Genomic DNA, 24,154 nt, shown 5'->3' with positions numbered 1-24,154 from the left:
TGATTTGAAACCCACTTCATTACCACCAGTACTAAGGGGCTGTGACTGATTTAAATCAGGCCTCCCTCGCTAGATTTCTTCCCCCAAGAGTGAGCATCATGTTTATAAAGAGTGAGAGCAGTACCTGTGACCTTGTTTCTTAGCATTCTGGATCACTTGAAATAACTTCCAGTATTTTGTTTGATTGTGAGCAGCTTCAGGCAGCCCGGTCTCTCCGGAAGTTTGCTTGCTTGTAGTCTTACCGCGTCCCTGAATTAGCGTCTTCATTCTGTCCTGTCTGTTAACAGCACGGTGTACCCCATAAAAGTCAGCGTATAGGCCATTGATTTATTGATTAGTCTACAGCAACATTACTGTAATAATAGGAACAAGGTTTACAGACGCACAATTGAATTTTTTTACTTTTTAAAACCATGCTAATATCCTGTAAGTTATGTTATGGTGCCTTAACAGATGGCATTCCTGTCAGGAAAGTTGTGGTTGTGATTGCAGTGTTAGCTGTAGCTACATTATGGATCTGAGGGCGGACCATTTTCTAAAGAAAGGGGGGGATGTAATTACCATTTTGGTCTCAGTAATACTATACTTACTTGTACCTTTTTAAGAACAGTGTTTTCTGTTCTGTATATTCTATTCAGTAATTGTTAGTAATTCTTCCCTTTAGGGACAGGTCTTTCTGTTCTGTGTATAGTAATGACCACTTGTTAATGCTTGCCTTTAAGAGCAGTACATTTTGTTCTGTCTCTTTAAGTGACACACCCCCTAATAACACAGACTCCACGTGTAGTGTTGTGTAATGCATTCAGATCTGCGTGCTTTTGTGTTGTATGTTTTATAGGTTACTGTGGCACAGTGGTAAGTGGTACGTGCAGGTGCAGTGCAGTAATCCAACAATGAAAAGACATACAACAAATAGGAGGACTGGCAATACACAGCGATGTGAGTGCTGCAGTGCGGGTGGTGAAAGTACAATTTATTTGTGAACAGTTAGTGCTCTGTTGTCTGGGTTTTGTGCTGGCTGTGGGCGACAGCTCTGGATCGTGTTAACCGTCTAGTCTAACAAACAAGACAAACAGTAGACTTTAGACAGACAGACAAAACAAACAAAAACACTTATGGTTAGTTTCTCACTCTGGTCCTTTCGGTCATAGCATAACCATTACAAGGAACAGATCACATCACTATGTCCCTTTTTTATACCGTCAACCATGACCCCTTGGTTAACTAACACATCCGCTCCTCCAATCCTCGGATGCCACGGCATTAACCTTCCGGGTCAATGGTTTAGTGTACTGTAGCTACGCCCCCTTTCTAGATGGTCGACTTCCGCCGAACCCTGGGAATGAATTGTCGGGCCAACCAGTCCAGGGTAATCTGTTCCCTTTACACAGCGCCCTCACACCAAGAATCATTCGATCTCTGTCACAGTTACGTTAAGGGATAACTTCCCATTTGGACTTTTATTAGTTTATTTTATTAGTTTCTGTGTCTGGTGTGTGTGTGTGTGTGTGTGTGTATGCGTCTGAGTCTGTGAGTGTGTGTTTGTCTCAGTCTGTGAGTGAGTGTGTGTTTGTCTCAGTCTGTGAGTGAGTGTTTGTCAGAGTCTGTAAGTGTGTGTTTGTCAGAGTCTGTGAGTGTGTGTTTGTCTCAGTCTGTGAGTGTTTGTCTCAGTCTGTGAGTGTTTGTCTCAGTCTGTGAGTGTTTGTCTCAGTCTGTGAGTGTGTGTTTGTCTCAGTCTGTGAGTGTGTGTTTGTCTGAGTCTGTGAGTGTGTGTTTGTCAGAGTCTGTGAGTGTGTGTTTGTCTCGGTCTGTGGGTGAGTGTGTTTGTCTCAGTCTGAGTGAGTGTGTGTTTGTCTGAGTGTCTGAAATGGGGAAGGCATGCTGAGGTCCAGCTGTTAGTGGCAGCTGCAAATTCCAGAAAATAAATCTGGGCTTGAAAAAGAAGCTGAATGCGCCTCAAATGATCCAGTCCAGAAGATTTGATAGTAAGACTGCGGTATTTCTCAGCCATGGTGCATTCAGGGAGCCAGCCGCTGGGCTGTGCTGGGAGTTCAGTGCACAGCAGGGGAGTCCTGTCATTGAGGAGCATTCATTCATTTATTACATATATCTACTGTTCAGTTTCATTGGGATTCCTAAACATGTTCTCCTGCACACTGCAATTTGGATAAACAAAAGAAACAAAGTCTCAATGTGAAACAGTGTGCATTGCCACTGCAGCTGTAGTCCAAAGTCCAGCACATGTCACACAATAGCTATAACTAGAGGACACAGTGAGTGTGCTTGACTTCAGACAGCCTTCTCCCTCACTACTGCACTGTGCAAATAGACCAACACAACTCATTCTACAGCCACCACATTGAAATGGACTGAACCACTGAAGCACTTGGCAACTAAATGCACTTGTAAATGAACTTCCACTGCCATTTTTTTCTAATTTGTAGTTTACAGGAAACAAAAGGCACCATGTCAATAGATAGGTTGTTTTAACAGTTTTTGTATATGGAGGCTATCTTTTCTGAGGTTCAAACACATGTTGGATGCATGCAGCAGCTGCTTTGCATTTAGAGAGAGCTGTAATGAAACATGCATGACTTGGATCATGCCTGGTGCACAGCTCTCCTTGCAGATACCTTGGGAAGATGGTGCAGCTCTGGGGTGTTTGTATCCAGTCCGGTCAGGATCCCAAGTCTTTCCCAGGCAGGTCACTTAAGGATACGAAATGCACAGAGAACACAGAAATGTACAAGAACTCCAATGCTGGGAAATCAGGGGTTTTCCTGAACAGGTTAAAGATGGATACCTCCAGCTATGCTGTTTAATAAACTGGTGTTTCTATCTAGGTAACTAATGGTGTCTATTTTAATGATCTAAACAGTGGTCTTGAAGAGCAACTTTCAGTCACAATCATGTCAAGTAAATCCGGTACACCAGAGTGTAACCATTAACCTGCCCCCCTGCAACACTCTGCCCCTAGTGGATGTAAAGAAGAACACCTTTGTACAGTGCACTTTGTAATGCTGTAGTCGGGATCCGTAATTATGAGACTGTGGTATTTGTGTTCCACCAAGAATGCAAGTGCTGATGGAGGGGCAAATGGGAGCCACAACTGTGACACCTTATAACTAGGGCTTCTGTTTATCGGGTTTTATTAATTATATTTTTCTGTGCTTATTTTTAGCTGTTTTCGAGTTTTATGTAAATCATTTTTTTCGGGGCTTTCGTTTTTGAAATTGTATGAAATTAGTGTTTTCGGTTACTTTCCAAAATGCTTGAATGTTTTTTTTATGTCAAAATATGTACAGTAGTAACTCGACAGTACTTGCACACTTAAGTTGTACCACCTTTCCTTTGCTGTATTCCACAGCGAAATCCTTATGGTCACGGGCACATTCTTCTGGGGATTTTGTGTGTAGGCATTTATGTACATTCCTGATCTCGTTTTAAATCTTGCAAGCGAAATCTCTAATAGCAATAAGAACATAAGAAAGTTTACAAAGAGAGGAGGCCATTCAGCCCATCTTGCTCGTTTGGTTGTTAGTAGCTTATTTATCCCAGGATCTCATCAAGCAGCTTCTTGAATGACCCCAGGGTGTCAGCTTCAACAGCATTACTGGGGAGTTTGTTCCAGACCCTCACAATTCTCTGTGTAAAAAAAAGTGCCTCCTATTTTCTGTTCTGAATACCCCTTTATCTAATCTCCATTTGTGACCCCTGGTCCTTGTTTCTTTTTTTTGGTCAAAAAAGTCAATGTAGGAATGTGCTGTCACTCAGTAGTTAGGGTGGGTTTAAAGTATTCAGACCAAATCATTCAGTGCTTTTATAAGAATTCCGATATTTTTCGGAAAACTAATTCCGATATCAAATATCATGTAAACACAGTTTTCGGAAAATGTATCGGAATATTCCAAAAGTCAGTTTTTGGAAAAAACAGGCAGTAGCTATTTTTATATTTGAATAACTCCCAAGTATTGCTTATTATAGTTATAGTATACTCCTAGTATGTTACTTAAATTTACTAGCGAATGTGTTCCACACTGCACTGAAAGGAACATTTCCTTAAAGTATGTTATATATTTGTTGAGGTGAGGTGGGGTCACAGGGAAGCTTTTGTGTATCTTGAAGAATTTAGTGAACTAGTCAAACTACAAAGCTAGATCTGCCCCTGTCAATCACTAATTGATTGATTGTGTTCACTAATCCTACAAGTTATATTCTACTTTTTTGTGTGTGTTTTGTGCAGCAGGGAGGGGGCAAGCACATTTTTCTAGTATTTTGTCCCGTGGACAAGTTTTTTTCAAAAATTGCACACTCCTGTTCCTAAACGCTTGATTGATTCTGTTGTTTAACTTGGCAAGCAAGAGGGCACGATGAAGCACCAGTTCCTCAAACAGAGGTAATTATGTGGAATTACTTCCTCTGATTTCTGACTACGACAGCATGTTAAGCAATCGCTTGTCAACAGCCACAGTATTCTCGGGTACCTCTAGATTCAGAATGAATAAAAGCAGAAGTACAGGAAGCCGGTACGTAGCTGTAACGGTAGATTAAATAACCGACAATGGAAACGCAGCTCAGCTGTCTTGTGTTTTCATGTATGAGACTGACAGTGCCCTGAAACAACGTTTTTTCTGTGAAAATATGTTACATTTACGAAAATAAAAATAAAAATGCTTTTAAAAAGACCAAATTCCCATTGGGCTGATTTTTATTTATTTATTTTTTTAATTTTATTGATTTTTTAGTATTACTATGCAGGACAGCCGCTATAAGATTGTTACCTTTCTTAAAAATGTGCACGGATTAATCTACCGATTTAATCAACTCATGCCCATAAATTAAACAATCAAAATGTGTAATTGAGTGGCAGCCCTAGTACAAAGTGAATCTAAACAAGAAGAACACATCAGTTAAAACCACCCTGATAGATCACCCCCCCACACAGCAGCTCTTCATTAACAGCACACTCAGTCTGAGCAGGCTCCTCTTTACCCAGCTTCAGATCCACAGATTGAAGTACTGCTGCTGCTGTCTGAATCATTCAAGTAGCCACTCCCTGGAGTCTTTCACTCAGATTTGACTTGGTTAGATAGAACAGAGTCGTGTTTTAAAGGTATCCAGTCAGTCACAAACTCCACCCTCTACCCCTTGTACGCTGTCCAATCTGCCTTTCATTAATTGTTCTCCAGTTTAAAAAACAGAATATGGTGCCGCACCCAGCATCATGTTTTTTAAATCCATGTTTGAAATAACACGTGTTTCTTTCAAAACTGCACATTTGAGAGCTACAGTACACCGTGAATGAAAGTGCATGACTGGCCAGCTAATAGGACCACACCTGAGTCTAGAACCCCATAGGAAACAATGTGAAAGGGGAGTGGAGCCCTGATGGCAAGTGAAGTTGGTTATAAAAGTTTTGTCAGTAAGCAACGGAAGGAGGTTTTTCTAAGTCAATATTACATATAAAACAATAAACATTGCAGACAAAAATCAGACCCATATTTGAAACAATAGTCATTTTTCTTCGCAGATTTCACGATTTCTGTGAAATTATCCCATCGTCGTGCACTCTGTGTGAAAATGCCCACTTCTGAAAGAACAGTGTTAATATACATTTTATCACTTAAAAATAATTACAGCAAATGTTTACCTGGTCTGACGCACTACCTGTTCCACTGCATGGAGGAGCCTGCTTCTGGTAAATGATTGAACACACACTGCATAGAGCTGCACGATTTCTTTAAAATGGCTTCAACGAAAGACAAGCGCTGCATCAAAAATCGGAAATATTTCTGCTGATCGCTCTGTCCAGTACAAGAAGGGGACATTTCATCTGTCTGTTGTTATTTTAACATTTATTTATGTTTTAATTTTGTTTTGATAGTTAACAATTTAGCACTGACTGTTTTTCAGGTAAGTATTTAAATATTTAAGGACATTTGTTGTATAATAGCTCCAGAGAAAAAGATCATATTTTGTTCTGCTTTAATAACTATTATGTTTCATAGTGAAATAACTTGAAATATCTATATTTAGACAGTGAAATGCTGTGAAATAAAGCACTTTGTTTACAGTGCAAAAGGTACAGCCCTAACCATTGTAAAATTACTATGATCATTTACTAATTTAATTTGAATATGTATTAATCTGTAGTATTGATACAGAGCTCCCCTTTATAACACTGTACTATTGGTGCAGCGCTCCCCTTTATAACACTGTAGTATAGTGCAGAGCTCCTCTTTATAACACTGTAGTATTGGTGCAGAGCTCCCCTTTATAACACTGTAGTATAGTTGCAGAGCTCCCCTTTATAACACTGCAGTATAGATGCAGAGCTTCCCTTTATAACACTGTAGTATTGGTACAGAGCTCCTCTTTATAACACTGTAGTATAGATGCAGAGCTCCCCTTTATAACACTGTAGTATTGGTGCAGCGCTCCCCTTTATAACACTGTAGTATTGGTGCAGAGCTCCCCTTTATAACTCTGTAGTATTGGTACAGCGCTCCTCTTTATAACACTGTAGTATTGGTGCAGAGCTCCCCTTTATAACACTGTTGTATTGGTACAGCGCTCCTCTTTATAACACTGTAGTATTGGTGCAGCGCTCCCCTTTATAACACTGTAGTCAGGAGCCATGGTTATAAGACTGTGCTATTTGTATTCTGCCTTATAACTAGAATACTAGTGCTAATGGAATGGCAGTGTGGTGAAAGTGAGAGCCCTGCCCATGCTGCTGTACAGCCTGTTGCACAGTAGAAAGGACCGCTTTATAAAGGGGATCACTGTATATAAATCGAAATGACTGTGTGTGGAAGTGGATACTATTGTATAGTATTGGTATAGAAATCAATGACAATGTGGTTTCTTGCTATACAATTCCAAGCCCGGGGATTGATATACGGAGATACATGGTTAAAACTCTCCTTGTTTCTTGTGCCTCAACTCCACATAATCACAAATTCAGAAACCCAAATGTGCAGTCTCTGGCACAGTCTCCAGTAGAAGGGTGTGTTTATTAAGCAGCTTAGCGCAGGGTTTCTGATGGTTTGAGCTGCACAGGGCAGCAGCGCTGCAGGGATTAGAGCTGACAATCCCCACACGCTCCTGCTAAGCTCTCAATGCAGAGCCCGACTCCTGGGAAAGCAGTGGAGTAGCACCCCTCTGGGGTATTCCAGAGCAATTAGGCGTGTTTGATGGGCTCTCGCTGCACTTCCCATCCCAGGGAGCCAGCCCTCATCCAGAGAAGCAGTGCTTTCTCATGACATAATGCATGCTATGATGTACCCTATTCTTAAAAGCTCTGTTTAAAAATGTTTTTACAAAGTCTGTTTTTATGAATACAGTTTGCTATTCGTGGAATTGTTCAAGATTGTCGATAGATTCTATTTTCAGTTTATATGATTTTTAAAATTTATTTTTTTTAAACATTTCCACTTTAAAATAGTGGCTGCAGGTTGCATTGCATTCCAGTGCTTGAGCTGCTGTTCCTCTGGTGTTCCACTGGAATTCATTGTGAATTTGTACCTGTTTTTTATATAATCTAAAGGACTAGAAAAAAACATTACAAAATAACAACAAAACATGTGCTATTCAGATGTTACTGCTATGGAATTCATATGGATTTGCAGCTGTTATTTTAGTGTTACCCAGGAGTTAATACTGTGTAATAAGTCTCGTCTGTCATGTCTATGGGTCTGATTGTGGCACCTGATCATTTCATAGAGGGGGCTGGCCCTTACTACTGCAAAGGCACTGTGGCTGCTCTGGGGTGGGTAACTTATGAAGAGAAGCGTCTGAACTTGGGCAGTTATAAGCAGTTCTCTAGAGACATGGAAACATGAAAATATCATATAGAGATGGACAGATACACAGACAAACAGACAGCACCCTATATCCTCACAATCTGATATGTTTCAATACATTATGCTAAATAGTGTTAATACACATCTCCATGGTAACGGGATAAGCAGGCAGTGTGACACAGTTACACATGTAATAGTGTAATAGGCCCCCCCCCCCTGACCCCACATACACAAGTTTCCAATTGAACGCTTAGAATAAGGCTTGAGAGGGGGTCCTGTAGAAGTTAACTATAGACTTGTGGCAGAACGTATTAGCTGAGGGAAAAGTGAACTAAAAGTCCAGAAAACAAAATGATCAACAGTAAAACAAGTCCAAACTTTTCAAAAGATGTTATGCCAAGGGCCCAGGATGTTACATAAATAAAAAGTATTGTGATGATTAAGAGTTTATGAAACTGCAACAGTTATCCAGGAGCTTTTACTAATAAACACCACAGAAAAAGCTGAGTAGTAATAAGCATTCTTCCTGTTGTGTGGCGATAACTGAGACAGACTCTTAAACATGTGGATGGAAGACCATTGCGCTGGCCAGTTTGGATATTATTTGGGGTTCCACTCACTGTATTTTAAATGTGCTCATTAAAGTATTTGTACAGTATATAAGATGGGACTGTTCTCTATTCTGTGATTATATATGGAATGAACAGCTAGGAGCGCCGGGTTACCAAGGGAATGTTTCCACACAGCCAGCATTAGTAAACAAGGCAGTAATATTAAAGGTGCCTCTTTCTTCTGTGTGTGTGGTTTTAGAGAGGACAGGTCTGGTGAGCTTGGCAGTACTGTGAACATGCTGGCCTTTGTGTTCATACAGTAGTAACTGAAGAGTGCCAGGTTGTCTGTTTCATGTTCAGTATGTTTTCATATTCTGTTCCATATAGGCCTACACATTGAATTGTACCACATGTGGGACCATATTTCAGTCTTTTATTAACTCCTGTATTTTTTGAAAGGAGAGACACCTGTTAGTGTTACAAAACTGTAGCCAAACAACTATGCTGTATATTTCAAGCCCTCTTCAGCACTCTCACTGTGTTTTGTGGATTCATTTTGTAACATTAACATGATTCTTCTCCTTTAAAACAACCAGAAGTTCATTAAAGAATGGAGGAAACGCTTTGAAAATATGAATCTAAATGAATGGCTATCTGTGGCTTTGATTTGATTTATATTAAACAAATAATAATAATCTTGCTATGAGGGGAATATTTTCAAAGTGTTTACTCCAGCCTTTAATTAACTCCTGAGAAAACTCCTGCTAATTTTACAAAACTAGAACCAAACAACTGAGTAATACTGTTCAGTTTCAGGTGGACGGGGGTCTAGAAGGAAAATGTGCTGCTAACAATGACATTCTCTCCTCTGGAAGGTGTTTCACCTGTGCTGGAGTTATCATAGGGACCACTCTCCCATTTGCAGGAAGGAGCTTGTCTGTTCTGCCACATGCTTCTTTTCTGCATGCGTATTGAATCCAGTGCAGGCCCTCTTCAGCCCTCAGCGTGCTGTTTAGCAGAATGAGAGGGGATGAATATTAAAAGATGTTATTGTTATAAAAATGGGTGCACAGTAGAAAAAAGAACCTGAAATTACCAAGTGTGCGTGTACATAGGATTCAATACACATAGTAGTAATATACCCTACGGTAGTGAAACAACTTTGAAAGTATTTATTATTTTTTTTAAATTTCACTTCTGGGCAACGTTCCTGTCTTAGGGCTCCTGATTTTCCATTCTTGGGAATGGCAAATTCCATTTTTCAAAATGACCAATTCCATTTTAACCAATTTATATTAAGAATTAACAATGTAATTTGAACATAAATAACATTTTTACAGTAAAAAACTATTGATATTTTTTTTATAAGTCCCTGAGATACTGTAGTTTTCAGGAAAATCTTTCTTAAAGCAGTCTACTAGTAATAATGTACTGTAGGTCAGTCAAGAATTAAAGGTGTTTTGAAAAAACAGCTTATTGCTGGCATAACAATATACAGACTAGTCAAAAACGAGTGGCATTATTACAAAAATATTAAATTGAATACAATGTTCAGGACACTTTTATCTCTTCCATCTGTAGTTTCATCTGCAACAACGCAGCCTGGTTTATGCTGTATTTGCTGTTAAGCTGCTTGCATGTGTTCCTCGTATACCCTGGACAGATAGAGTTGCCTTAGTTAGAGCAGGGCTCTTCCGCTTGTTTTTTAAAATTTAAGGGGGCCTGATTGGAAAAAAAGTTAGGAGTAGGCAGGGCAGAGTATTTTACTCTGCACATTTTTAAGCAATAATAAATAGTACATAACTTAATGTTCATATATTGAACAAAACTTACACATTTTACCATATGAATAATACTTTAATAATAGAACAGTGTGAGAATTTAACAGAGTATCATTACAAACATTTTAAAATGTATGTGACATATTAATAGTATAACTTAAGAAGAGATCAGCGCTTCTACTTTTGAGCTTCTAACTACTGTGCCCTCTGGATACGTATTTCCAAAAGCTCCTTGTTTGGTTTCAAAATGCCTTTTCATATTGTATTGCTTAAGTACTGACACACATTCATTGCACAATAAACACATTGGCTTTGCGTTCAGTACAGGTGGTAAAATAAATAAGTATTTATTGGTCCACTCGTTGTTGAATCTACAATTTTGAGAGAGCCATGTTATAGCAACACAAGTAAAAATAAAACCAAAAATCACTCTTGAGTACGCAGTATTATTAAGGAGTTAATAACAAGTTATAAAACTAAAGTAAGGTTTCACCTCAACCACCGTTCCCTGTGTTGAGCGGGTGAATGGGTAATGGATTTGCAATAATAACTAAATAAATGAATACATAAATTCAATTAAGTTTTTTTAATCGAGGAGTTGACAATCGTTTTTTCAGGTACTTTTGACTTTTCTGTATATACAACTCCAAAATTATTGCACAGAACACAACTCTCACGAAACAGCTAGTTGCACACAGTCGGTGCCGCAACAGAGACAGTCAGTCCATCAGCGTAACGCCCACAAAACCACCAATGATCCAAATAACATACAGAAACGTTTTATACACGTGTCATCGCCTGGCTTCTGGGTAGTGTAGATTTCAAAGAAATCAATTATTTTTTATAGGAGAATAACAGTGGTAAAAGACTGTTTGTGCAGTTTTTTTTTTTTAAAGGTACAGTTGCAAAGCAGAATTCCATTCCCAGAATGCCAATTCCATTCCCAATGCCTAATTCCGCGATTCCGTCCATGATTCCGCGATCGTGGAAAATCAGTAGCCCTATCTTAAAGACTCTGTCCTTTTGACCTTTAATGAGCAACATAAATGATTGGGGTAAAAAAAGGGGCTACAAATGCTTCCTAGTTGTTCTGCGTGTGATATGTGACCCTGGTGTCCATGCTGTTTTGTTCTGCGTGTGATGTGTGACCCTGGTGTCCTTGCTGTTTTGTTCTGCGTGTGATGTGTGACCCTGGTGTCCTTGCTGTTTTGTTCTGCGTGTGATGTGTGACCCTGGTGTCCATGCTGTTTTGTTCTGCGTGTGATATGTGACCCTGGTGTCCATGCTGTTTTGTTCTGCGTCTGATGTGTGACCCTGGTGTCCTTGCTGTGTTGTTCTGCGTGTGATATGTGACCCTGGTGTCCTTGCTGTTTTGTTCTGCGTGTGATGTGTGACCCTGGTGTCCATGCTGTGTTGTTCTGCGTGTGATATGTGACCCTGGTGTCCTTGCTGTTTTGTTCTGCGTGTGATGTGTGACCCTGGTGTCCATGCTGTTTTGTTCTGCGTGTGATGTGTGACCCTGGTGTCCTTGCTGTTTTGTTCTGCGTGTGATGTGTGACCCTGGTGTCCATGCTGTTTTGTTCTGCGTGTGATGTGTGACCCTGGTGTCCTTGCTGTTTTGTTCTGCATGTGATATGTGACCCTGGTGTCCTTGCTGTTTTGTTCTGTCCCAGCTGGATGGGAAGCTCGATGGTCCAGGAGACTCCAGGGAGAAGCTGATGGGCTTCGGGTTTGATTACTGCTACTGGTCGGTTGATCCCAATGACCTGAATTACTCATCCCAGGAAGAGGTGAGTGCCGACTCTTTTTACTCCATTGACTGGCTGGGCTATGGAACTGCATCTCCTGGGAATTTCAAGGAAACTATTTTAAATGTTGTTTTGCGATATTATTTTGTAGTGTCTTGATTACATGATGTTAAATAAAATCCTGAAATTCTAGGTGCTGTAAAACTTTTGGTCATAGCTGTAGATTATCTTGTTGGGACTCACTCACCGGGTTTACTGGGCACCCCTGCTTAGCGGGAAGTGGAAATAGCAAATGGCTTTCTTAGCATTTGAGGTGATGCTTGCATTGTGTGAATGAGCGATGGCATGTACTGTAATTAGCAGGTTTGTGTTGCTGAAGTGCAGGTTCAATGTGTCCCTTGAGGGATAGGGCAGCCAGCTAGGATGGAGTTACTATAGGACAGTGCCAGGGGGGTTGCAGACTGGCAGGCAGTGAGTATGAGTTTCCCCAGTGTTGGGTAAAGAACTGGCTCATTGTGGAGCAGATAAAGCTGCCTTTTGTTTTATTGCAGTGTTCCCCCCTCCCCTTCCCCTCCCGTCTGTAGCACAACTCATTCAACATCAGTGAGCCAAGACAAGGTTGGAACTTTTGAGCTGATTTTTGATTGAAATACAAGACTGATTTCTATGACTGAAGCGAGCACTGGTTGCAGTGTGGTTGAAATACAAGACTGATTTCTATAACTGAAGCGATCACTGGTTGCTGTGTGATGGAGAGGAGTTTATGGGGCTGTGGGTCACCGGCTTGTTTACTGTCAAACGGCAGTTGGTTGAGGCCGAGATGGCAGGTGTTACTCAAGGGACAGTGTCTTTCTTGTGCTGAGGTCTGCCTGCAACACCCAGTCCCACACAGGCAAGCCTGAGCTTGTACAGCCAACACCCCTCCTGATACATGAACAGAGCGGAATTAACCTTGCAACTCATGGAGTTTTTAGTCCTGCGCTAGAAAGTGTTCGGTCGGGTGGCTCAGGGTTAGAGTGCTGGGCTGCAGTGTGGAATGCAGTGGTTTGAGTAGCTCAGTGGTTAGAGTGCTGGGCTGCAGTGTGAAATGCAGTGGTTTGAGTAGCTCAGTGGTTAGAGTGCTGGGCTGCAGTGTGAAATGCAGTGGTTTGAGTAGCTCAGTGGTTAGAGTGCTGGGCTGCAGCGTGGAATGCAGTGGTTTGAGTAGCTCAGTGGTTAAAGTGCTGGGCTGCAGTGTGGAAGGCAGTTTTTAGAGTGCTGGGCTGCAGTGTGGAATGCAGTGGTTTGAGTAGCTCAGTAGTTAGAGTGCTGGACTGCAGTGTGAAATGCAGTGGTTTGAGTAGCTCAGTGGTTAGAGTGCTGGGCTGCAGCGTGGAATGCAGTGGTTTGAGTAGCTCAGTGGTTAAAGTGCTGGGCTGCAGTGTGGAAGGCAGTTTTTAGAGTGCTGGGCTGCAGTGTGGAATGCAGTGGTTTGAGTAGCTCAGTAGTTAGAGTGCTGGACTGCAGTGTGAAATGCAGTAGTTTGAGTAGCTCAGTGGTTAGAGTGCTGGGCTGCAGTGTGAAATGCAGTGGTTTGAGTAGCTCAGTGGTTAGAATGCTGGGCTGCAGCGTGGAAGGCAGTGGTTTGAGTAGCTCAGTGGTTAGAGTGCTGGGCTGCAGTGTAGAATGCAGTGGTTTGAGTAGCTCAGTGGTTAGAGTGCTGGGCTGCAGTGTGGAAGGCAGTGGGTTTTGTATACATTCTTATTGTAAATTAGACAGGACAATGTATTTTGTAAGTTCAAACCCAAAGTTGTTTATCTGGAAGGTTAACACAGACAAACAGCCGGTTGAGTTTAATGTTGCCATAGCATCCCTTCTTGATATGGAGCCTGGGGATCTTAAATAAACCTGACAAGTGGGAGCAGTATACAGGCTGAAGGATTTAAGTAGAGAGATTATCGCAACCTGGTCCATTGTCAACTAACCAGCCTTCTTTCTCTTAGATGACTACTTTATTACTTAATGTGGACCTCACACTCGGGCGGACTGCATAGGAAATGTGTTGATGTGGTTATACATAGCACAGCAGCTGTGTTTTAAACTGTTAGTGCCCTACGTTAATAGTGTTGAAAATACCACCTCGCAACAGGGGGTTCCTGAGAAATAATATCAAACAAATTAACTGCAAACAAACTGGTCCACAAGGTCATATTTCTGAGAGAGGCAGGATACACAAAGTTTAAAAAAATGGAAGACTATTGTAAATGGCTGTAACAGAGCGAGCAGCCCTGTACAGGGTTTGTTTATTTTTAGAACGGGGTCTCCTCCTCCGCCCCTGTGTTATTTTGTATTGTTTATTTGTTTTATTGTATTTAAATGTATGACGGCGAAAGTCGTGCGTGTTTGTTTATGTATTTATTATTTATGACGGCGAGGCGCCGTGTGGTTTTGTATTTATTTAGTAATGTATTTATTTCTGTGACGGCGAGGCGCCGCAGGTTTTGTTATTGTTTTATTTAAAATGTGTTCTGGCAGAGGCGAGAGTGGGTACTCGTCCTCTGCCAGGAATAATTAGAAAAGCTCGTGCAGAAGGTGGCCATCTCCCGAATTAATTAAGTGATTTAATTTGTTGCTAATCAGGAGATGGTCACCTGCATAAAAGCCTGCAGCTCGCTGCACTCATGGTGTGGGTGTTCAGTGTTCAAGAGGAGGAATGAGAGCGGAGAGAGCGAGCGAAAACGAAACTAAACTTTAAAATAATCATAATAGAGGAACAGTGAAGGCTACTGCCCAGTCTGACCTGTATTGTTTTGTGTTGTTTTCGTAGTATTTTGTGTAAGAGATTTGTTCTGTTTAACCTTTTTATTTCGCTCTGTGAGCAAGTCTTTTTGTTAAAACCTTTTATTTATTTTTGTATTTAAATAAAATGGCGGCCACCAGCGTATTTCTTTTGCAACTGTAGTATTTGGTGTCAGTTTGTTTACTTTCCTGCTTCTGTCGTGACATCACCGCCCAGCCACCCTGTCACACCGGCCAACAGTGTTTCTAAATTAAACATGTTACAATATGTATGTATGCAGTAGTGCTTGGATAAATATTGAAGTATTTGAACAAACACTGCTTGGAATGTATTCAGTGGCATAAAAGACTGTGTTTGTACTGGGTCATTTTAGAATTTATAAATGAATGTATCAATAAGACAAAAAGAAACCAATCCATAAATGACATCTGAAATAAAATATACATTTGATGCGGTTACATATAATAATTATACTTTTAGTTTTCCAGCAAATTCAAAATTAAAGAATATTTGAACATTCTTTTAACTATTGGCAGAATATTTGAACATGAAAAAGCCATGTTAGTCCCAACACTACTATGTGTGATATACTGTAGGAATAGTATGCTTTGGGTGACCAGTTTTAATCATTTCTATAAGAGACACAGGACTATCACAATGTGTGTACAGTCCCAAACTTGTCCTGGTGAACCTACAACCATGTGGTCACCCAAGGTATGCATGGACAGATGACTGAATGCAAAACGTCAAGGGGTTAGGGCGTTTCTTAGCACTTTTATACCACAGAGACCTCTTTGTTCATTTTGGTATCCCTGAATATAAAAGGTCTAGAGTAAGTTAGTTGGCTGTAGAAAAGGTATAAACAATGATTGTGTTGATCAATGCACACAACACCACAAATGCTAAAGACAGTTATGCGACTTGGCCTGACTTAAAAGCGATTTGAATTCAGACTCATTTACATGAGCAGATCGAGATCAAATCAGTTGGGATTCCCGCAGCCTCAGTTAGTATTGCGACATGCAGAACACAATCTCTCCAACCCGCGCTGATGGTAGAGTTACCTAATGAGCTTCCAATGCACAGCACACAAGAGGGAAGTGAATCTCTGACTGCAGAAAAACAATCCGTACAGCAGAGTGGACATGAAGGGACTGCAGAAAAACAATCCGTACAGCAGAGTGGACATGAAGGGACTGCAGAAAAACAATCCGTACAGCAGAGTGGACATGAAGGGACTGCAGAAAAACAATCCGTACAGCAGAGTGGACATGAAGGGACTGCAGAAAAACAATCCGTACAGCAGAGTGGACATGAAGGGACTGCAGAAAAACAATCCGTACAGCAGAGTGGACATGAAGGGACTGCAGAAAAACAATCCATACAGCAGAGTGGACATGAAGGGACTGCAGAAAAACAATCCGTACAGCAGAGTGGACATGAAGGGACTGCAGAAAAACAATCCGTACAGCAGAGTGGACATGAAGGGACTGCAGAAAAACAATCCGTACAGCAGAGTGGACATGAAGGGACTGCAGAAAAACAATCCATACAGCAGAGTGGACATGAAGGGACTGCAGAAAAACAATCCGTACAGCAGAGTGGACATGAAGGGACTGCAGAAAAACAATCCATACAGCAGAGTGGACATGAAGGGACTGCAGAAAAACAATCCGTACAGCAGAGTGGACATGAAGGGACTGCAGAAAAACAATCCATACAGCAGAGTGGACATGAAGGGACTGCAGAAAAACAATCCGTACAGCAGAGTGGACATGAAGGGACTGCAGAAAAACAATCCGTACAGCAGAGTGGACATGAAGGGACTGCAGAAAAACAATCCGTACAGCAGAGTGGACATGAAGGGACTGCAGAAAAACAATCTGTACAGCAGAGTGGACATGAAGGGACTGCAGAAAAACAATCCGTACAGCAGAGTGGACATGAAGGGACTGCAGAAAAACAATCCGTACAGCAGAGTGGACATGAAGGGACTGCAGAAAAACAATCCATACAGCAGAGTGGACATGAAGGGACTGCAGAAAAACAATCCGTACAGCAGAGTGGACATGAAGGGACTGCAGAAAAACAATCCGTACAGCAGAGTGGACATGAAGGGACTGCAGAAAAACAATCCGTACAGCAGAGTGGACATGAAGGGACTGCAGAAAAACAATCCGTACAGCAGGCTGGACATGAAGGGACTGCAAATATATTATTACATCGGGGAAATATTAGAGGTTGTTGCATTAATTTAATAACTGATTAGCAAGCATTACACATACAGGTGTGATTGGATTGTATTTTGTAGACTGCAGACAGCAGCCCCAGTTTGCTATTGGAAGCAGATGAGTGAGTTTTAGAGACTGGTTTCATGGTGCACAAGGACATAAGAACATAAGAACATAAGAAAGTTTACAAACGAGAGGAGGCCATTCAGCCCATCTTGCTCGTTTGGTTGTTAGTAGCTTATTGATCCCAGAATCTCATCAAGCAGCTTCTTGAAGGATCCCAGGGTGTCAGCTTCAACAACATTACTGGGGAGTTGGTTCCAGACCCTCACAATTCTCTGTGTAAAAAAGTGCCTCCTATTTTCTGTTCTGAATGCCCCTTTATCTAATCTCCATTTGTGACCCCTGGTCCTTGTTTCTTTTTTCAAGTCAAAGAAGTCCCCCGGGTTGACATTGTCTATACCTTTTAGGATTTTGAATGTTTGAATCAGATCGCCGCGTAGTCTTCTTTGTTCAAGACTGAATAGATTCAATTCTTTTAGCCTGTCTGCATACGACATGCCTTTTAAACCCGGGATAATTCTGGTCGCTCTTCTTTGCACTCTTTCTAGAGCAGCAATATCCTTTTTGTAACGAGGTGACCAGAACTGAACACAATATTCTAGGTGAGGTCTTACTAATGCATTGTAAAGTTTTAACATTACTTCCCTTGATTTAAATTCAACACTTCTCACAATATATCCAAGCATCTTGTTAGCCTTTTTTATAGCTTCCCCACATTGTCTAGATGAAGACATTTCTGAGTCAACATAAACTCCTAGGTCTTTTTCATAGTTCCCTTCTTCAATTTCACTATCTCCCATATGATATTCATAATGCACATTTTTATTGCCCGCATGCAATACTTTACACTTTTCTCTATTAAATTTCATTTGCCATGTGTCTGCCCAATTTTGAATGCTGTCTAGATCATTTTGAATGACCTTTGCTGCTTCAACAGTGTCTGCCACTCCTCCTATTTTTGTGTCGTCTGCAAATTTAACGAGTTTGCTTACTATATCAGAGTCTAAATCATTAATGTAGATTAGGAATAGCAGAGGACCTAATACTGATCCCTGTGGTACACCATTGGTTACCTCACTCCATTTCGAGGTTTCTCCTCTAATCAGTACTTTCTGTTTTCTACCTGTTAACCACTCCCTAATCCATGTGCATGCATTTCCTTGAATCCCTACTGCGTTCAGTTTGAGAATTAATCTTTTATGCGGGACTTTGTCAAAAGCTTTCTGGAAATCTAATGTGGCAAGCTGTGTTGGACAAAAGAGTGCTCAGAGATTTTCATGACCCCCTTCCCAGTAAAGTGGCAATGACCACACCCTGTACAAACTGTATTAGTGAGGGAATCGAGTTATACATAAATACGTACATAACACAGTGTTTCTGTAATCTCAAAGGAAGCGATACAGCCTGGGGGAGCTGCCTTGTTTAGGATGCAAACAGAATAGGTTGTTCTGATTGTATCGGGTTCCTGATTATTATGCTGCTGAGCCCTGCCCTTCCCACACGCTAATCAGAGTAATTGCTGTTTGTTTTTTATATACTTACTCTCATTGCACGTGGCACCTAGGTGTCTTTTGTGATGCTCTTGAAAGGTAGCTTGAAGTCTTCTCTAGCTTGCAGGCTATATACACGAGTATCTGTCTGGAAGTGGTTTGCTTTCACCAATCAGCTGACTACAATAGCATTGTATTAATGCGCTGTATTACTTGTAATTTTATTTCAATACAATTTTATATCACTGGCAAACAGGTGTAGTTAATCGATTTGATAGATCATATGATTAATCGATCATTTATCAGGGGTGTGCAATTCGTATCGAAAATCAACCCCATTTTTACCCCTCTACACCAGCTCTGAGTTTGGTGTACGTGGAGATGGCAGGGTGTTGGGTGGTTTGTCCTGAGCTCTGAGTTTGGTGTAAGTGGAGATGACAGGGTGTTGGGTGGTTTGTCCTGAGCTCTGAGTTTGGTGTAAGTGGAGATGACAGGGTGTTGGGTGGTTTGTCCTGAGCTCTGAGTTTGGTGTACGTGGAAATGACAGGGTGTTGGGTGGTTTGTCCTGAGCTCTGAGTTTGGTGTACGTGGAGATGACAGGGTGTTGGGTGGTTTGTCCTGAGCTCTGAGTTTGGTGTACGTGGAGATGGCAGGGTGTTGGGTGGTTTGTCCTGAGCTCTGAGTTTGGTGTAAGTGGAGATGGCAGGGTGTTGGGTGGTTTGTCCTGAGCTCTGAGTTTGGTGTAAGTGGAGATGGCAGGGTGTTGGGTGGTTTGTCCTGAGCTCTGAGTTTGGTGTAAGTGGAGATGGCAGGGTGTTGGGTGGTTTGTCCTGAGCTCTGAGTTTGGTGTAAGTGGAGATGGCAGGGTGTTGGGTGGTTTGTCCTGGGCTCTGAGTTTGGTGTAAGTGGAGATGGCAGGGTGTTGGGTGGTTTGTCCTGAGCTCTGAGTTTGGTGTAAGTGGAGATGGCAGGGTGCTTTGTCCTGAGCTCTGAGTTTGGTGTAAGTGGAGATGGCAGGGTGCTGGGTGGTTTGTCCTGAGCTCTGAGTTTGGTGTAAGTGGAGATGGCAGGGTGTTGGGTGGTTTGTCCTGAGCTCTGAGTTTGGTGTAAGTGGAGATGGCAGGGTGCTGGGTGGTTTGTCCTGAGCTCTGAGTTTGGTGTAAGTGGAGATGGCAGGGTGCTGGGTGGTTTGTCCTGAGCTCTGAGTTTGGTGTAAGTGGAGATGGCAGGGTGCTGGGTGGACTCCAGGTCTCATTTCTAGGGAGATCCTGGAATGGAAACAAATATTTTTTCAAGTAGCTTTCACTTTAACACACATGAAGGGTCTGTCTCTCTGAATGTGAGAACATGTTATTCCATGTATGGTAAATCAGTCATTGCTATACTATGACACTAACACCTCATCTGCTCACCTTATGACCTGTAGCCGAGATCTTAAATACTGCTTATCTAGTTTTCATAACTATTCATTGCTATTACTTATTCTAGAACATTCTGCACTGCTGATACACGTCATTATTATTTGTTTATTTAGCAGACGCCTTTATCCAAGGCGACTTACAGAGACTAGGTAGGGTATGTGAACCATGCATCAGCTGCATCACTTACAACTACGTCTCACCCGAAAGACGGTGCACAAGGAGGTTAAGTGACTTGCTCAGGGTCACACAATGAGTCAGTAGCTGAGGTGGGATTTGAACCGGGGACCTCCTGGTTACAAGCCCTTTTCTTTAACCACTGGACCACACACCCTCATGGGCATCACCTTCTTCATCTTACTGAGAGCTCTAATTTTAAATTGACATCTGTGGCAATGGGGAATGTACAGTGTGCTACTGGCATGCTTGTATAGAATTCCCATTTCTCTATCTTAAATATTTTAATAAGCTGTAAAAGATCATTTAGAGCCCCTGCAGTCCATGGATTGACACCTACCTAATATAACATTTGTGCTGGAGTGATCTTCATTAATTAACATTAATAGTATTAGTGCAAGCTCCAATCCAAACTGGGGCTGACAGAGTACCCATTCAAACAGGATTGATCTCAGTCTCTTTACTGCTGATGGAAGCAAGAAACCACGATTCAAATCCACTTCTAATGGAAACAAGATCCTCTGCAGACTCCAGTGCCTCCCTTTAAGAGGTGCTGCCTGGCTCACTTTCCTCTCGCTTCCTGTGGGGCTTTTTATTTTGTATCACTAAATGCAACTCTGCGTTCAGGAAGCAGTTTGTTTATATCTCCTGTTGATGTAGGGAATTCTTTAGGGACTGACTGCACATAAGAAAGTTTTCAAACGAGAGGGGGCTATTTGCCTCATGCGTTTCCTAGTAGCTGATTGATCTCAGAACTTTATCATGTTGGGTCTTAAAGGATTCCAGTGATTCTGCCTCAACAACATGACCAGGCAGCCCATTCCACCCCCTCGCCCCTCTGTGTGAAGAAGTATCTCCTCCCCTCTGTCCAAAGACTGTCTCCACTGCATTTACAGCTGGTTTCTGTGCTGCACTTAAAGCATTGGTTCAGGTTAGCTATGAACACATCCAAACACATGAGATACCACACAGATTAAAATAGTCAGTCAATAGAGTGTGTGTGTGTGTGTGTGAGAGTGTGTGTGCGTGAATGGGCGTGTGTGTGTGTGTGTGTGTGTGTGTGTTAATATCACTGCACACGTGTGCTGTCTGCTTGAACCCTCTTTTGTTGTTTAATTATTCCTGTAAAATGCTATCAGTATAATAAAAGCATAATATGAAAAAAGATGATGTGTTGAATAACCATCTTCCACAACATTTATATCCTAGTAGATTTGGCAGTCATCATTTGCTCATTGCAGATTTGAAATGGGACCAATAACGATGATTCATGATGTTTAGTATGCAAGGGGTCAGTGGGATAAAACTACAGGCTTTAATAGTCTGCAGTCCAAATAGGGGTCAGTAATAAATGCACATTAAGTGTACAGTGCAATTCATTTCATATTCAATATTTATTTAAAGTCTTTTCCATATACAATTACATTCTGTACACAGAGTCTTCTACACAGATACTGCAGTCATGTATAAAAATGGAAGGAGGGCTTCTTGTGATGCTTTTCCCAGTATGTGAAAGTTTAAGCTTTTAAATTGTGTTGAATCCTAAAGAATATTCATGCATATTGTGCCGAGTTTGTGGGTGTTTGCAGGGGAGATATGAATGCCTCTAGGATATTTGCAAGGTTGCATGCATTCCTCTGCTCACTGGCATTGTGAGTCTGAGCTGAGGAGAAGACCAGCAGCAGCAGAATGGCTGTTTTGTGCAATAATTGAATCCGGCTGTATTGTAATTGCAGAGACTTGCCCCGAGAATGCTTATCTTCAAGGGGGTGGGGGCTGCAGCATAAGAGCCCAGTCTCTCTGGCTGCGTTTTGCCAAAAGCACAGCTGCCGCAGTTTAAATGGTCCGTTATTCTTTTCCCTCTGACATTTTACTCCAAGAACGTCACTTGATCGCAAGCACAATGCTGCTTTTTATTAACAGCTGAAGTTTTGTTTTGCTGAAAAGGCGTTTATTACAAGGCACTTTGTGCATTACATTGAAAAGATACAAGTTATTTCCCCTAACATTGTAATATAGAGTAGTAACTGCAGGAAATCAAACAGGGTCTGCCTGGCACTTCATATACAGACGTGCTCAAATTTGTTGGTACCCCTCCACAAAAAACGAAGAATGCACAATTTTCTCTGAAATAACTTGAAACTGACAAAAGCAATTGGCATCCACCATTGTTTATTCCATATTTAATAGAAATCAGACTTTGCTTTTGATTTTTTATTCAACATAATATTGTAAATAAGAAAACAAATGAAAATGGCATGGACAGAAATGATGGGACCGCTAACCTAATATTTTGTTGCACAACCTTTAGAGGCAATCACTGCAATCAAACGTTTTCTGTAGCTGTCAATGAGACTTCTGCACCTGTTAACCGGTAGTTTGGCCCACTCTTCCTGAGCAAACTGCTCCAGCTGTCTCAGGTTTGATGGGTGCCTTCTGCAGACTGCAAGTTTCAGCTCTTTCCATAGATGTTCGATAGGATTCAGATGAGGACTCATAGAAGGCCACTTCAGAATAGTCCAATGTTTTGTTCTTATCCATTCTTGGGTGCTTTTAGCTGTGTGTTTTGGGTCATTATCCTGTTGGAGGACCCATGACCTGCGACTGAGACAGAGCTTTCTGACACTGGGCAGTACGTTTCGCTCCAGAATGCCTTGATAGTCTTGAGATTTCATTGTGTCCTGCACAGATTCAAGGCACCCTGTGCCAGGCGCAGCAAAGCAGCCCCAAAACATAACCGAGCCTCCTCCATGTTTCACTGTATGTATGGTGTTCTTTTCTTTGAAAGGTTCATTTTTTCGTCTGTGAACATAGAGCTGATGTAACTTGCCAAAAAGCTCCAGTTTTGACTCATCTGTCCAAAGGACATTCTCCCAGAAGGATTGTGGCTTGTCAATATGCATTTTAGCAAATTCCAGTCTGGCTTTTTTATGTTTTTCTGTCAAAAGTGGAGTCCTCCTGGGTCTTCTTCCATGGAGCCCACTTTCGCTCAAAAAGCGACGGATGGTGCGATCAGAAACTGACGTACCTTCACCTTGGAGTTCAGCTTGTATCTCTTTGGCAGTTATCCTTGGTTCTTTTTCTACCATTCGCACTATCCTTCTGTTCACTCTGGGGTCGATTTTCCTCTTGCGGCCGCACCCAGGGAGGTTGGCTACAGTTCCATGGACCTTAAACTTCTTAATAATATTTGCAACTGTTGTCACAGGAATATCAAGCTGCTTGGAGATGGTCTTGTAGCCTTTACCTTTACCATGCTTGTCTATTATTTTCTTTCTGATCTCCTCAGACAACTCTCTCCTTTGCTTTCTCTGGTCCATGTTCAGTGTGGTGCACACAATGATACCAAACAGCACAGTGACTACTTTTCTCCATTTAAATAGGCTGAATGACTGATTACAAGATTGGAGACATGTGTGATACTAATTAAAGAAACTAATTAGTTTGAAATATCACTATAATCCAATTATTTATTACATTTTCTAAGGGGTACCAACAAATGTGTCCAGGCCATTTTAGAATATCTTTGTAGAATAAGCAATAATTCATCTCTTTTCACAGCTTCTTTGCTTTATTCTATGGCATACCAAAGGCATGCAGGTATACATGATAAAATAGCTTTTAATTTCATCACTTTTCAGGAGGAATGTAAGGGTACCAACAAATTTGAGCACGTCTGTACATGCACTATAATGTGTCATTTCAAACAGTCCATCGTAACCTCTGAGAAAGAGTCAATTAAACGTTTAAACTATCACAATAGATTATTCAGCTGATGCCGACTTCATATTTTCAGTGTTGTGGAAACTCTTACTGTAACATAACATGGACCTGAGTCCTAGCTGGCTGTCGTATTGTGTTCCTGTGACCTTGGTTTCAGGATGATAAAGGCCTCGCTATATTTCCGATATTGGGATCACACTTGGTACACAGCTGTATTCTAACGTTCTGTAGGCCACGTTTGATTGTGAGGAGTACAAGAAAAATGATTTTGTGGCAGTGGTTTTACAAAGCTTCCCCTGCCAGTGTCAGTCTGTATTCTGTGTTTTCTGGAATGATACAGACCTTGCAGTTGCTCATTGCTTTTGCAGATTTGGAAGTGGGGCTATTT

The 24,154-nt window shown here is 41.4% G+C and overlaps 1 protein-coding gene across 2 annotated transcripts in view; it reads left to right on the top strand.

The window, feature by feature from the left end:
• Positions 1–24,154, top strand: part of LOC117419668 (uncharacterized) — a 116,685-nt gene that overhangs the window by 6,710 nt on the left and 85,821 nt on the right. For both annotated transcript variants that reach the window (XM_058991248.1, XM_058991247.1), the window contains exon 3: positions 11,811–11,927. In XM_058991248.1, the coding sequence (XP_058847231.1) occupies positions 11,811–11,927 (117 nt within the window). The remainder of the gene's footprint in view (positions 1–11,810; positions 11,928–24,154) is intronic.

Source organism: Acipenser ruthenus, chromosome 18, assembly GCF_902713425.1.
Source record: "Acipenser ruthenus chromosome 18, fAciRut3.2 maternal haplotype, whole genome shotgun sequence".
Lineage (NCBI taxonomy): Eukaryota > Metazoa > Chordata > Actinopteri > Acipenseriformes > Acipenseridae > Acipenser > Acipenser ruthenus.
Note: the sequence above shows the minus strand (reverse complement) of the source record. Positions and strands in the feature narration are given on the sequence as shown.